We start from the raw sequence: 15,254 nt of genomic DNA on the forward strand, positions 1-15,254 counted from the left end.
GACATTGGGGGGACATTGGGGACAGTGGGGACAGTGGGGACAGTGGGGGGACATTGGGGACAGTGGGGACATTGGGGACATTGGGGGGACATTGGGGACAGTGGAGACATTGGGGACAGTGGGGGGACATTGGGGGCAGTGGGGACATTGGGGGGACATTGGGGACATTGGGGACATTGGGGACAGTGGGGGAAAATGGGGACAGTGGGGACATTGGGGACAGTGGGGACATTGGGGGGACATTGGGAACAATGGGAACAGTGGGGACACTGGGGGGACATTGGGGGCAGTGGGGACAAGGGGGGAAAATGAGGAAAAAATGGGGAAAAAATGGGGGAAAATGGTCCAAAATTGGAATAAATGGGGACAAATTGGGAAAAAGGGGGAGAAATGAGGGGAAAATGGGAAAAATGGGGGGAAAATGGGAGAAATGGGGGGAAAATGGGGGAAAATGGGGGGAAATGGAGAAAAGTGGGGAAAAATGGGGGAAATCGGGGGGAAATGGGGGAAAATGGGAAAAATGGGGGAAAATGGCCAAAAAACGGGGGAAAATGGGGGAAAAATTGGGGGGAATGAGGGAAAAATGGGGGAAAAAGGGGAAAAAATGGGGGGAAAATGGGGAAAAAAATGGGGGGAAAATGGGGGAAAATAGGAAGAAAAATAGGGAAAAATGGGAAAAAATGGGGGGAAATGGGGAGAAATGGAGGAAAGGTGGGTGAAATGGGAAAAAATGGGTGGAAAATGGGGAAAAAATGGGAAGAAATTGGGGGAAATGGGAGAGATGGGGAGAAATGAGGGAAAAATGGGGAGAAATAGGGGAAAATTGGGGAAAATGGGGAGAAATGGGAAAATATGGGAAGGGAAATGGGGAAAATGGGGGAAAATTGGGGGAAATGGAGAAAAAATGGGGAAAATGGGAAAAAATGGGGACAAATGGGGACAAAATGGGAGAGATGGGGAAAAATTGGGGAAAAATGGGGAGAAATGAGGGAGAAATGAGTGAAAAATGAGGGGAAAATGGGTGAAAATGGGAAAAAATGGGGATAAATGGGGGAAAATGGGGACAAATGGGGAAAAATCAGGGAAGAATCAGGGAAAAAATGGGGAGAATTGAGGGAAAAGTGGAGAAATAGGGAAAAAATGGAGGAAAAAGGGGAGAAATGGGGAAAATGTGGGAAAATTGGTAAAAATAGGGGAAAATTGGGAGAAATGGGGGAAAAAATGGGGAGAAAAGAGGGGAAAATGGGGAAAAATGGGGAAAAAATGGGAAAATGTGGGAAAATTGGGAAAAGTGGGGGAAAATTGGGAGAAATGGGGGAAAATTGGGAGAAATGGGGGAAAATGTGGGAAAATTGGGAGAAATTGGGGAAAAATTGGGAAGAATGAGAAAAGATGGAGGGAAATGGGGGAAAATGGGGACAAATGGGGGAGAAATGGAGAGAAAGGGGGACAAAAGGGGACAAATGAGGACAAATGGGGACAAACTGACCCAAAATGGGGACAGTGGGGACAAGTGGGGGACAATGGGGACAAATTGGGACAAATGGGGACAAATGCGGACGAATGGGGACAAATAGGGGATAATGGGGACAAATGGGGACAAATAGGGGACAATGGGGACAAATGGGCCCAAAATAGTGCCAATGGGAGCAATGGGGACAAATGGGGACAATTGGGACAAACAAGGGACAAATAGGGGACAAATGGGGGCAAATGGGGACAAATGGCCCAAAATGAGGACAATGGGGACAAATGGGGACAATTGGGACAAGTAGGGGACAAATAGGGGACAAATGGGGACAAATGGGGACAATGGGACCTCATGTGGATTTCTCCTGCAGCCCTTGCAGTGACGGTGACAGTACAGGCAACCACCACAGATGCCACCACCACAAATGTCACCACCACAAGTGTCAGCACCATAAGTGTCACCTCTCCAAACATCACCTCCACGGATGCCACCACCACAAGTGTCACCTCAACGCAGACATTTGTCCCCTCAGTCGGGGCCTCCATCGGTTCCTCCACCGCTTTACGGACCTCCAAGGATGTCACCGCCACCCAGGTGACACCGTCAGCCCACAGTGATTCCACCTCTCGAGTGACAACCACCGGCGTCACCTTCACTGCTGCCACCCCCACCGGTGGCACCTCCATTGGTGCCTCTACCTCAGACGCCACCTCTACTGCTGTCACCTCCACTGTCACCTCTACTGGTGTCACCTCCACAGCTGTCACCTCCACCGCTGTCACCTCCACTGGAACCACACCGACTGCTGTCACCCCCACAGATGTCACCTCCTCAGATGCCACCTCTACAGCTGTCACCTCCACTGCTGATGTCACCTCGTCTGGTGTCACCTCCATTGAAACCTCCACCACTGCTGTCACCTCCACTTCTGTCACCCCCACCGATGTCACCTCCTCTGCTGTCACCCCAACAACCCCTCCCTCTACCTCAGCAGTGTCCTCTACAGCCTCTTCTACAACCGAAGGACCCTCCTCTGCTGTCACCTCCTCTGCTGTCACCTCCTCTGCTGTCACATCCTCTGCTGTCACCTCCACTGGTGGCACCTCCACTGCTGTCTCCACACCGGATGCCACCTCTACTGCTGTCACCTCCACCGTCACCTCTACTGGTGTCACCCCAACAGATGAAGCCTCCACTGCTGTCTCTTCCACGGCTGTCACTCCCACAGATGTCACCTCCACTTCAGTCTCATCCACGGCTGTAACTCCTACACACATCACCTCCACTGCCATTTCCTCCACCTCAGACGTCACCTCCACAGCTGTCACCTCTACAGCTGTCACCTCCACTGCCACCACCTCACAAGTGACCTCCGCTGTCTCCTCTACTACCGAAGGAATGTCCACTGCCGTCACCCCCACAGATGTCACCTCCTCAGATGCCACCTCCACTGGAGGCACCTCCACTGCTGTCTCCACCTCAGATGCCACCTCTAGAGCTGTCACCTCCACTGCTGATGTCACCTCGCCTGGAGTCACATCTGTTGAAACCTCCACCACTGCTGTCACCTCCACTTCTGTCACCCCCACCGATGTCACCTCCTCTGCTGTCACCTCCACTGCTGTCACCTCCACTGGTGCATCCACCTCAGATGCCACATCTGTTGTCACCTCCACTGCCATCACCCCAACTGATGAAACCTCCACTGCTGTCACCTCCACAGGCATCACTTCTGGTGTCACTCCCCCAGCTGTCACCTCCACTGCTGTCACATCCTCTGGTGTCACTCCCACAGATGTCACCTCTGCTGGTAGCACCACCACCGATGTCACCTCCACTGCTGTCACCTCCACAGCTGTCACCTCCACTGCTGTCACATCCACTGCCACCACCTCAGAAATGACCTCTGCTGTCACCTCCACTGCTGTCACCTCCACTGCTGTCACCTCCACTGCTGTCACATCCTCTGGTGTCACTCCCACAGATGTCACCTCCGCTGGTAGCACCACCACCGATGTCACCTCCACTGCTGTCACCTCCACAGCTGTCACATCCTCTGGTGTCACTCCCACAGATGTCACCTCCACTGCTGTCACCTCCACTGCTGTCACCTCCACAGCTGTCACCTCCACAGCTGTCACATCCTCTGGTGTCACTGCCACAGATGTCACCTCTGCTGGTAGCACCAGCACCGATGTCACCTCCACTGCTGTCACCTCCACTGGTGTCACCTCCACTGCTGTCACATCCTCTGGTGTCACTCCCACAGATGTCACCGCTGCTGGTAGCACCACCACCGATGTCACCTCCACTGCTGTCACCTCCACTGCTGTCACATCCTCTGGTGTCACTCCCACAGATGTCACCTCTGCTGGTAGCACCACCACCGATGTCACCTCCACAGCTGTCATCTCCACTGCTGTCACAACCTCTGGTGTCACTGCCACAGATGTCACCTCTGCTGGTAGCACCACCACCGATGTCACCTCCACAGCTGTCACCTCCACTGCTGTCACCTCCACTGCTGTCACATCATCTGGTGTCACTCCCACAGATGTCACCTCTGCTGGTAGCACCACCACCGATGTCACCTCCACAGCTGTCACCTCCACAGCTGTCACCTCCACTGCTGTCACCTCCACCGCCACCACCTCAGAACTGACCTCTGCTGTCACCTCCACCGCTGTCACCCCACAGATGTCACCTCCTCAGATGCCACCTCTACAGCTGTCACCTCCACTGCGACGTCACCTCGTCTGGTGTCACCTCCGTTGAAACCTCCGCCACTGCTGTCACCTCCACTGCTGTCACCATCCACTGGTGCCTGTCCACCTGCAGATGCCACACCTGCATGTCACCTCCACTGTGCCACCCTCAAGTGACCGCTGCTGCCATCCTCTACTACTGAAGGATTTCCACTGCTGTCACCCCAACAGATGTCACCTCCACTGCTGTCACCTCCACCGCCACCACCTCAGAACTGACCTCCGCTGTCTCCTCTGCCACTGCTGTCACCTCCACTGCTGTCACATCCTCTGGTGTCACTCCCACAGATGTCACCTCCGCTGGTAGCACCACCACCGATGTCACCTCCACATGCTGTCACCTCCACTGCTGTCACCTCCACTGCTGTCACATCCTCTGGTGTCACTGCCACAGATGTCACCGCTGCTGGTAGCACCACCACCGATAGTCACCTCCACTGCTGTCACCTCCACAGCTGTCACCTCCACAGCTGTCACAACCTCTGGTGTCACTCCCACAGATGTCACCTCTGCTGGTAGCACCACCACCGATGTCACCTCCACTGCTGTCACCTCCACTGCTGTCACCTCCACTGCTGTCACATCCTCTGGTGTCACTCCCACAGATGTCACCTCTGCTGGTAGCACCACCACCGATGTCACCTCCACAGCTGTCACCTCCACAGCTGTCACATCCTCTGGTGTCACTCCCACAGATGTCACCTCCGCTGGTAGCACCACCACCGATGTCACCTCCACTGCTGTCACCTCCACAGCTGTCACCTCCACAGCTGTCACCTCCACAGCTGTCACATCCTCTGGTGTCACTCCCACAGATGTCACCTCGGCTGGTAGCACCACCACCGATGTCACCTCCACTGCTGTCACCTCCACTGCTGTCACCTCCACAGCTGTCACATCCTCTGGTGTCACTCCCACAGATGTCACCTCTGCTGGTAGCACCACCACCGATGTCACCTCCACTGCTGTCACCTCCACAGCTGTCACCTCCACAGCTGTCACCTCCACTGCTGTCACATCCTCTGGTGTCACTCCCACAGATGTCACCTCGGCTGGTAGCACCACCACCGATGTCACCTCCACTGCTGTCACCTCCACAGCTGTCACCTCCACAGCTGTCACATCCTCTGGTGTCACTCCCACAGATGTCACCTCTGCTGGTAGCACCACCACCGATGTCACCTCCACTGCTGTCACCTCCACTGCTGTCACCTCCACAGCTGTCACATCCTCTGGTGTCACTGCCACAGATGTCACCTCTGCTGGTAGCACCACCACCGATGTCACCTCCACTGCTCTCACCTCCACTGGTGTCACCTCCACTGCTGTCACATCCTCTGGTGTCACTCCCACAGATGTCACCTCCACTGCTGTCACCTCCACTGCTGTCACATCCTCTGGTGTCACTCCCACAGATGTCACCTCCACTGCTGTCACCTCCACTGCTGTCACATCCTCTGGTGTCACTCCCACAGATGTCACCTCCGCTGGTAGCACCACCACCGATGTCACCTCCACTGCTGTCACCTCCACTGCTGTCACCTCCACTGCTGTCACATCCTCTGGTGTCACTCCCACAGATGTCACCTCTGCTGGTAGCACCACCACCGATGTCACCTCCACAGCTGTCACCTCCACTGCTGTCACCTCCACTGCTGTCACATCCTCTGGTGTCACTCCCACAGATGTCACCTCTGCTGGTAGCACCACCACCGATGTCACCTCCACAGCTGTCACCTCCACTGCTGTCACATCCTCTGGTGTCACTCCCACAGATGTCACCTCTGCTGGTAGCACCACCACCGATGTCACCTCCACTGCTGTCACCTCCACCGCCACCACCTCAGAACTGACCTCTGCTGTCACCTCCACCGCTGTCACCCCCACAGATGTCACCTCCTCAGATGCCACCTCTACAGCTGTCACCTCCACTGCTGATGTCACCTCGTCTGGTGTCACCTCCGTTGAAACCTCCACCACTGCTGTCACCTCCACTGCTGTCTCCTCCACTGGTGCCTCCACCTCAGATGCCACATCTGCTGTCACCTCCACTGCCACCACCTCAGAAGTGACCTCTGCTGCCTCCTCTACTACTGAAGGAATTTCCACTGCTGTCACCCCCACAGATGTCACCTCCACTGCTGTCACATCCTCTGGTGTCACTGCCACAGATGTCACCTCTGCTGGTAGCACCACCACCGATGTCACCTCCACTGCTGTCACCTCCACTGGTGTCACCTCCACAGCTGTCCCCTCCACTGCTGTCACATCCTCTGGTGTCACTCCCACAGATGTCACCTCCGCTGGTAGCACCACCACCGATGTCACCTCCACAGCTGTCACCTCTTCTGGTGTCACCTCCACTGGAGCCACATCCACATTTGTCACCTCCTCTGCTGTCACCTCTACTGCTGTGACATCCACAGATGCCACATCTGCTGTCACCTCCACTGCCACCAGTGCCACGGATGTCACCTTCACTGCTGTCACCTCCACAGGCATCACTTCTGGTGTCACCTCCACAGATGTCACCTCCACTGCTGCCACCCCCACAGATGTCACCTCAACAGATATCGGCTCAACTGCTGTCACCTCCACTGGTGCCACCTCCACTTCTGTTACCTCCACTGGTGCCACCTCCACTGCTGTCACCTCCAGCACTGTTTCGTCTGTTTCACCAACCACCACCACCACCACCACCACCACCACCACCACCACAACCACAAGGACCACCACCCCCACCACCCCTTCAGGTGAGCCTTACCCCAATGTCACCCCCACCCCGTCATCAGCCCCACCCCAATGTCACCCCCACCCCATCATCACCCCCACCCCATCATCACCCCCACCCCAATGTCACCCCCACCCCGTCATCACCCCCACCCCAATGTCACCCCCACCCCATCATCACCCCCACCCCAATATGTCACCCCCACCCCGTCATCACCCCCACCCCAATGTCACCCCCACCCCATCATCACCCCCACCCCAATGTCACCCCCACCCCGTCATCACCCCCACCCCAATGTCACCCCCACCCCATCATCACCCCCACCCCAATGTCACCCCCACCCCGTCATCACCCCCACCCCAATGTCACCCCCACCCCAATGTCACCCCCACCCCATAATCAACCCCACCCCAATGTCACCCCACTCCAACGTCACCCCCACCCCAACATCGCCCCCACCCCATCATCCTTTCCACCCCACAGTCACCCCCACCCCATCACCCTCTCCAACCCCATCGTCCCTCCTCCCCATCCTCACCCCACCCCATTTCTACCCCCACCCCAAAGTCACCCCCACCCTATAACCACCCTCACCCCATTTCCACCCCCACCCCATCACCCTCTCCAACTCATTCCTACCCCCACCCCATCATCACATCCATCACATTGTCACCTCTGTTTTATTGTCACCCCCACCCCATCATCACATCCATCACATTGTCACCTCTGTTTTATTGTCACCCCCACCCCATCGTCACGTCCATCACGTTGTCACCTCCGTTTTATTGTCACCCCCCCCCACCCCATTGCCACCTCCGCCCCATTGCCACCTCCGCCCCATTGCCACCCCCGCCCCATTATGGCCACCCCCGCCCCATTGTCACCTCTACCCCATTGTCACCTCCACCCTACAGCCACCCCCGCCCCACTGTCACCTCTGTCCCTTTCCTACTTCTGTGTGATGCCCAGCCCCACCACCTCCATCCTGCAGCCCTGTCCCCTCGTGTCACCTCTGCTCCCCTTTGTGTTGTCCCCTCGTGTCACCTCTGCTCCCCTTCATGATGTCCCCACGTGTCACCCCTGGTCCCCTTTGTGTTGTCCCCTCATGTCACCTCCATTCCTTGTGATGTCCCCTCGTGTCACCTTCACGATGTCCCCGTATGTCACCTCTGCTCCCCTTTGTGTTGTCCCCACGTGTCACCTCTGGTCCCCTTCATGATGTTCCCCCATGTCACCTCCATTCTCCTTCATGATGTCCCCTCGTGTCACCTCTGTCCCCTTCATGTCCCCCCATGTCACCTCCATTCCTTGTGACATCCCCTTGTGTCACTCCTGCTCCCCTTTGTGTTGTCCCCCCATGTCACCCCATTCCTTGTGATGTCCCCTCGTGTCACCTCCATTCCCCTTCATGTCCTCCCCAATTGTCACCTTCCTTCTCTCTTTTATTGTCCCCTCGTGTCACCTCCGTTCTCCTTCACGATGTCCCCGTGTGTCACCTCTGCTCCCCTTTATGTTGTCCCCCCATGTCACCTCACCTCCATTCCTCCTGATGTCCCCCCGTGTCACCTCCCCTCTCCTGTCACTGCGTGACCCCCCGATGTCCCCACACGTCCCCTCCTGACCCCCCGATGTCCCCACAGTTGTGTGTTACAACGGTGGCACCCACGACGGCATCAAATGCCTCTGCCTCTCCAACTTCTATGGGCCGCAGTGCGAGTTCCCCATCGACACCATCGACACCTCCCTCTGTGAGTGCCTCCGCCCTCTTCCTCCTCTTCCTCCTCTTCCTCCTCTTCCTCCTCTTCCTCCTCCTCCAACTCCCTCTTCCTCTCCCTTTTCCTCCTCCTCTTCCTCCTCATCTCCCTCTCCCTCATATTTCACTTCCTACTCCTCTTCCTCTCCCTCCCTCTCCCCCTCTCCCTCTCCTTCCCCCTCCGTCTCCCTCTGCCTCCTCTTCCTCCTCCTTTTCCTCCTCTTCCTCCTCCTCTTCCTCCCTCCCCCCACCCCTGGAGGACCAACCCTTTTCTCCCCACAGCGTCCTCCAGCACCACGGTGGCTGCGGCGGATCTGGACGTCACCATCACCAACTTCAACTACACCGAGGAGTTGGAGGACCAACAGTCGGAAGCGTTCCTCGAGTTTGGGGAGCACTTCCAGAAGGAGGTGAGAACCGTTCCTCGGGTGGGAGGAGGTTGGGGGGGTCACTTCCGGTTTTGGGGGTGTCACTTCCGGTGATTGGGGTCTCACTTCCTGTTGTTGGGGTCTCGCTTCCCGTGGTTGGGGTCTCACTTCCATCGGTTGGGGTGCCACATCCGGATTTGGGGCGCCACTTCCCGTTGTTGGGGTCTCACTTCCGGATTTGGGGTGTCACTTCCTGCGGTTGGTGGTCTCACTTCCGGTGGTCTGGGTCTCGCTTCCATCGGTTTGGGTGTCACTTCCGTATTTGGGACGCCACTTCCCGATGTTCGGGCGTCATTTCCTGTTTGGCGGGAGCCACTTCCGGTGGCGGGGCGTCACTTCCGGTTTCAGTTTCGTTTCTGTTCGTCGGTTCCACAGATCGGGAAAATCTACGGCAGCGTCCCCAGCTACAAGGGGTGAAGATCCTCGACGTCGGGTGCGGCTGTGGGGCGGGGCGGGGTTTGGGGTCGGGTTTGGGGTCGGGTTTGGGGTCAGGTTTGGGGTTGGGTTTGGAGTTAGGGATTGGGGTCGGATTTGGGGCTTGGGATTTGGGGTCGGATTTGGGGTTGGGGTTGGATTTGGGGTCGGATTTGGGGTTGGGGTCGGATTTGGGATCAGATTTGGAGTTTGGGGTTGGATTTGGGGTTGGGGTTGAATTTGGGGTTGGATTTGGGGTTGGGGTCGGATTTGGGGTCGGATTTGGGGTTGGGGTTGGATTTGGGGTCGGATTTGGGGTTGGGGTTGGATTTGGGATCAGATTTGGAGTTTGGGGTTGGATTTGGGTTGGGGTTGAATTTGGGGTTGGATTTGGGGTTGGGGTCGGATTTGGGGTCGGATTTGGGGTTTGGGGTCAGATTTGGGGTTGGGGTCAGATTTGGGGTTTGAGGTTGGATTTGGGGTTGGGATTGGATTTGGGGTCAGATTTGGGGTTGGGTTCGGATTTGGGTTTGGGGTTGGATTTGGGGTCAGATTTGGATTTGGGGTTGGAGTTGGGGTTGGATTTGGGTTTGGGGTCGGATTTGGGGTTGGGGTTGGATTTGAGGTCGGATTTGGGTTTGGATTTGGGTTTGGGGTCGGATTTGGGTTCGGATTTGGGGTTTGGGGTCGGATTTGGAGTTGGGGTTGATTTGAGGTCGGATTTGGGATTTGGGGTTGGATTTGGGGTCGGATTTGGAGTCAGACTTGGGTTTGGGGTTGGATTTGGGGTCGGATTTGGGTTTGGGGTTGGGTTTGGGGTTGGATTTGGGGTCGGATTTGGGTTTGGGGTTGGATTTGGGGTTGGGGTTGGATTTGAGGTCGGATTTGGGGTTTGGGATCGGATTTGGGGTCGGATTTGGGGTGACATCCCTCCTTGCAGCCCCACAGAGCCGAGCGGCCGCACACAAGGATCCCGCATTCGGAGGGAGACCAATTTCGGGTAAAGAGACCCCAAAAATAGAGGAAAAACGGACGGATTTGGGGTTTTGGGGTCAGGGGGCGTAAGGTGACCCCAGAAGGCGTGAAAAACCCCAATTTTGGGATCGGGGGACGTGAGGTGACCCCAAAATGAGGGAAGAAGGAGTGGTTGTGGGGTTGGGGGTTGGGGTCAGGTTTAGGATTTGGGGGTTGGATTTGGGGTTTAGGATTTAGGTTTTAGGGGTTGGGATCAGATTTAGGGTTTGGGGTTGGATTTGAGGTTTAGGATTTGAGGTTTTAGGGGCTGGGATCAGGTTTAGGGTTTGGGGTTGGATTTGGGGTCAGTTTTAGGATTTGGGGTTTGGGGTCCTATTTGGGGTTTAGGATTTGGGGTTTAGGATTTGGTTTCATATTTCGGGTTTAGGATTTGGGGTTTAGGATTTGGGGTTCAGGTTTTAGGGTCCTATTTGGGGTTTTAGGCTTTTTGCTTTTAGGATCTGTGTTTTTGGGATGGGATTTGGGGCCGTCCCGTGTTTTGGGATCCCTGACTTCACCCCGTCGCCGTTTATAGGATCGGCGTCGTCGTGACCCACCGGGTCGTCATCACCACCAGCGCCGACGGCCCCAATGTCACCGCCGAGATTTTTGGGGTCACCGAAGCCCTGGTGGAGAAACTCCGCCAGACCGAGAGCAGCCAGGGGAACTGCCAGCAAAACGCCTGTGGGTCACACACCCCAACGGCCCCATATGGCCCCATACGGCCCTATATGGCCCCATATGGCCCCATGTGGCCCTATATGACCCCCAATCACCCCCAATGGCCCCCAATGGCCCCATAGAGAACAAAATGGCCCCCAATGGCCCCATATGACCCCATAGAGAACAAAATGGCCCCCAATGGCCCTAGAAGGCAATATATGGCCCCGTATGGCCCCATATAGACCAAAATGGCCCCCGATGGCCCCCAATAGCCCTAAATGGACCAAAATGGCCCCATACAGCCCTATATGGCCTTATATGGCCCCCTATAGATCCGTACAGCCCCATAAGATCCCCAAAGTCCCCGCATGGCCCCCAATAACCCCATATGACCCCATACGGCCCCATATGGCCTCCCCAGCCCCGCTGACCCCGCTGTTCCCCCACAGCCGTCCTTTGCCTCACGGTTTCGTCGGACCCCGTTGTGTCACCAATGACCACCACAGACTCCTTCGATGGTGGGCGCCCACCCCAAACCCCAAATCCCACCCCAAACCCCAAATCCCACCCCAAACCCCACACCTGAACCCCCAAATCCCATCCCAAACCCCAAACCCCACACCTGAACCCCCAAATCCCGCCCCAAACCCCAAATCTCACCCCAAACCCCAAACCTGACCCCCTAATCCCACCCCAAACCCCAGACCTGACCCCAAATCCCCCCCCAAACCCCACCCCAAACCCCAAACCTGACCCCCCAAATCCTACCCCAAACCCCAAACCCCAAACCTGACCCCAAATCCCACCCCAAATCCCAAATCCAGCTTCCAACCCTATTACTACACCCTCACTTCGGGTTCCGTAACCCCCTGACCCCATTATTCCCCTTGCTGACCCCATAACCCCATAACCCCCCTGACCCCATAAGCCCCCAGCCCCATAACCCCGTAATCCCCTGACCCTCTCTGACCCTATTAACCCCATAACCCCCCCCGACCCCATTAACGCCATCCATCCCCCACAGATCTCTGCTCCTCCCTTGCCCCCGTTGCCTTCCAGCCCTATTACCCCATTATTCCCCCCCGACCCCATAACCCCATAACCCCATAACCCCATAACCCCATAACCCCCCCGACCCCATTAACGCCATCCATCCCCCACAGATCTCTGCTCCTCCCTTGCCCCCGTTGCCTTCCAGCCCTATTACTACGCCCTCACCTCGGGTTCCACCGTTCGCTGCGTCACCGCCTGCGCCCCAAACACCCCCTACAGCATCGACTGCAACAACGGGGACTGCAGGGTGTCCACAGCCGGGCCGCAGTGCCAGTGAGTGCCGGCCCACATCCCATAATATCCCGTAGGGTTTTGGGGCCGCGGTGCCAGTGAGCGCCGGCCCACATCCCATAATATCCCGTAGGGTTTTGGGGCTGCAGTGCCAGTGAGTGCCGGCCCACATCCCATAATATCCCGTAGGGTTTTGGGGCCGCAGTGCCAGTGAGTGCCGGCCCACATCCCATAATATCCCGTAGGGTTTTGGGGCCGCGGTGCCAGTGAGTGCCGGCCCCACAGGGAGCCTGACATCCCATAATACTGGGGGGCAGGGATGAATTTTGGGTCACCTGGGGTCCCCACATCCCATAATATCCCATAAGGCTGGGAGGGGTCACCTGAGGTCCCTGACCCCATTGACCCCATTGACCCCCATTGACTCCCATTGATTCCCATTGACTCCCATTGACCCCCATTGACCCCCATTGACCCCCATTGACCCCCATTGACCCCCATTGACTCCCATTGACCTCCATTGACCTCTATTATCTCCATTGACCCCATTGACCCCCATTGTCCCCCATTGATCCCCATTGACCCCCATTGACCTCTATTGATTCCCATTGACCCCCAATGACCTCCATTGACCTCCATTGACCCCCATTGACCCCCATTGACCCCCAATGACCCCCATTGACTCCCATTGACCCCCACTGATCCCCATTATCCCCATTGACCCCACTAATTCCCCATAACCCCATTGACCCCATAACCCCCCAACCCCACTGACCCCACCTCCCCCCCCAGATGCCGTGACCCCGCCCTCTACTGGTACTCGGGCTCGCGCTGCTCGGGCCGCGTGAGCAAAGTGGGCTTCGGGCTGGGGCTGCTGGCCGCCATCTTGCTGCTGATCTGCGTCCTGCTGGGGGCGCTGCTGATCAGGAGGAGGAGGGGAAGGTAGGGGGTGTGGGGGGGACGTGGGGGGGTTATGGGGTGGTATGGGGTTATGGGGTGGATATGGGGTGGGTATGGGGTGTGGGGTTATGGGGTTATGGGGTGGCTATGGAGTGGATATGGGGTTGATATGGGGGGGCTATGGGGTGGTTATGGGGTCCTATGGGGAGGTTATGGGGTGGATATGGGGTTATGGGGTGGCTATGGGGTGGGTAAGGATTTATGGAGTGGAACCCATAGGATGTGTGGGACTCATAGGATCTGTGGGGCCCACGGGATCTACGGGGCCTATAGGATCAGTGGGGCCTGTAGGATGTGTGGGGTTTATGGGTTTGGGGTCCCTTTCTGCCCCACAGCTCGCAGCCCCCCACTGGCGGCACCCATTGGTACGAGTTGGACGCCGACTTCTGGGAGTCACCCGACGGCTTCGTCTACAGCAACAGCACCGCAGGTGGGGGCAGCGCCCCATAAAAACCCATCAGACCCCATAAAAACCCATCAGACCCCATAAAAACCCATCAGACCCCATAGTGCCCCCTCAGACCCCATCAGGCCCCATAAAAACCCATCAGACCCCATAAAAACCCATCAGACCCCATAGTGCCCCCTCAGACCCCATCAGGCCCCATAAAAACCCATCAGGCCCCATAAAAACCCATCAGACCCCATAAAAACCCATCAGGCCCCATAAAAACCCATCAGACCCCATAGTGCCCCGTCAGACCCCATCAGGCCCCATAAAAACCCATCAGACCCCATAAAAACCCATCAGACCCCATAGTGCCCCCTCAGACCCCATCAGGCCCCATAAAAACCCATCAGACCCCATAAAAACCCATCAGACCCCATAGTGCCCCCTCAGACCCCATCAGGCCCCATAAAAACCCATCAGACCCCATAAAAACCCATCAGACCCCATAGTGCCCCCTCAGACCCCATCAGACCCCATAAAAACCCATCAGACCCCATAAAAACCCATCAGACCCCATAGTGCCCCCTCAGACCCCATCAGACCCCATAAAAACCCATCAGACCCCATAAAAACCCATCAGACCCCATAGTGCCCCCTCAGACCCCATCAGACCCCATAAAAACCCATCAGACCCCATCAGACCCCATCAGACCCCATAACCCCACAAAACCCCATATCACCTCATAAATCCCCCAATTCCCCCAGCACCCCATAACCCCACCCGCACCCCATATGACCCCACAACCCCACAAAACCCCACAAATCCCCCACAAGCCCATAAAAACCCCACAAATCCCCCACAACCCCATAAAATCCCCACAGATCCCCCACAGCCCCATAAAACCTCCCCCAAACCCCGTAAAACCCCCCAAATCCCCCACAACCCCACAAAACCCCACAAATCCCCCATGGCCCCATAAAAACCCCACAGATCCCCACAATCCCGTAAGAACCCCACAAATCCCCCACAAGCCCATAAAAACTTCCCCAAGCCCCACAAAACCCCACAAATCCCCCACAAAACCCCACAAATCCCCCACAACCCCACAAAACCCCACAAATCCCCCACAACCCCACAAAACCCCACAAATCCCCCACAGCCCCACAAAAACCCCACAAATCCCCCACAACCCCACAAAACCCCACAAATTCCCCACAAAACCCCACAAATCCCCCTCAGCCCCACAAAACCCCACAAATCCCCCACAACCCCATAAAAACCCCCCAAATCCCCCACAACCCCACAAAAACCCCACAAATCCCCCACAACCCCACAAAACCCCACAAATCCCCCACAACCCCATAAAAACCCCCCAAATC

At 56.6% G+C, this 15,254-nt stretch overlaps 1 protein-coding gene across 1 annotated transcript; it reads right to left on the reverse strand.

Moving 5' to 3' along the window:
* Positions 1–458: 458 nt before the first annotated feature.
* LOC146541977 (uncharacterized) lies at positions 459–8,251 on the reverse strand. Its single transcript, XM_085215153.1, has 4 exons — positions 8,203–8,251; positions 4,669–6,995; positions 4,487–4,561; positions 459–4,107 (listed from the first exon to the last, which is right to left on the reverse strand). Exons 1-4 carry the CDS (start codon positions 8,249–8,251, stop codon positions 1,090–1,092), a joined length of 5,469 nt encoding a protein of 1,822 aa, XP_085071279.1. The 3' UTR covers positions 459–1,089.
* Between the last annotated feature and the right edge of the window lie 7,003 nt (positions 8,252–15,254).

This window comes from Meleagris gallopavo, unplaced genomic scaffold, assembly GCF_905368555.1.
Source record: "Meleagris gallopavo unplaced genomic scaffold, MGAL_WU_HG_1.1 scaffold_7, whole genome shotgun sequence".
In the NCBI taxonomy this organism is placed as follows: Eukaryota; Metazoa; Chordata; class Aves; order Galliformes; family Phasianidae; genus Meleagris; species Meleagris gallopavo.

Coding starts and splice junctions, on each gene's coding strand:
- LOC146541977 (XM_085215153.1), bottom strand. CDS start 8,251: ATGAAGGGGACAGAGGTGACACGAGGGGACATCATGAAGGAGAATGGA. Junction 6,996..8,202: donor CATCATGAAGGAGAATGGAG/GTGACATGGGGG, acceptor CATTGGGGTAAG/GCTCACCTGAAGGGGTGGTG. Junction 4,108..4,486: donor AGGATGTGACAGCAGTGGAG/GTGACAGCAGTG, acceptor GTGGCGGTGGAG/GTGACAGCAGTGGAGGTGAC.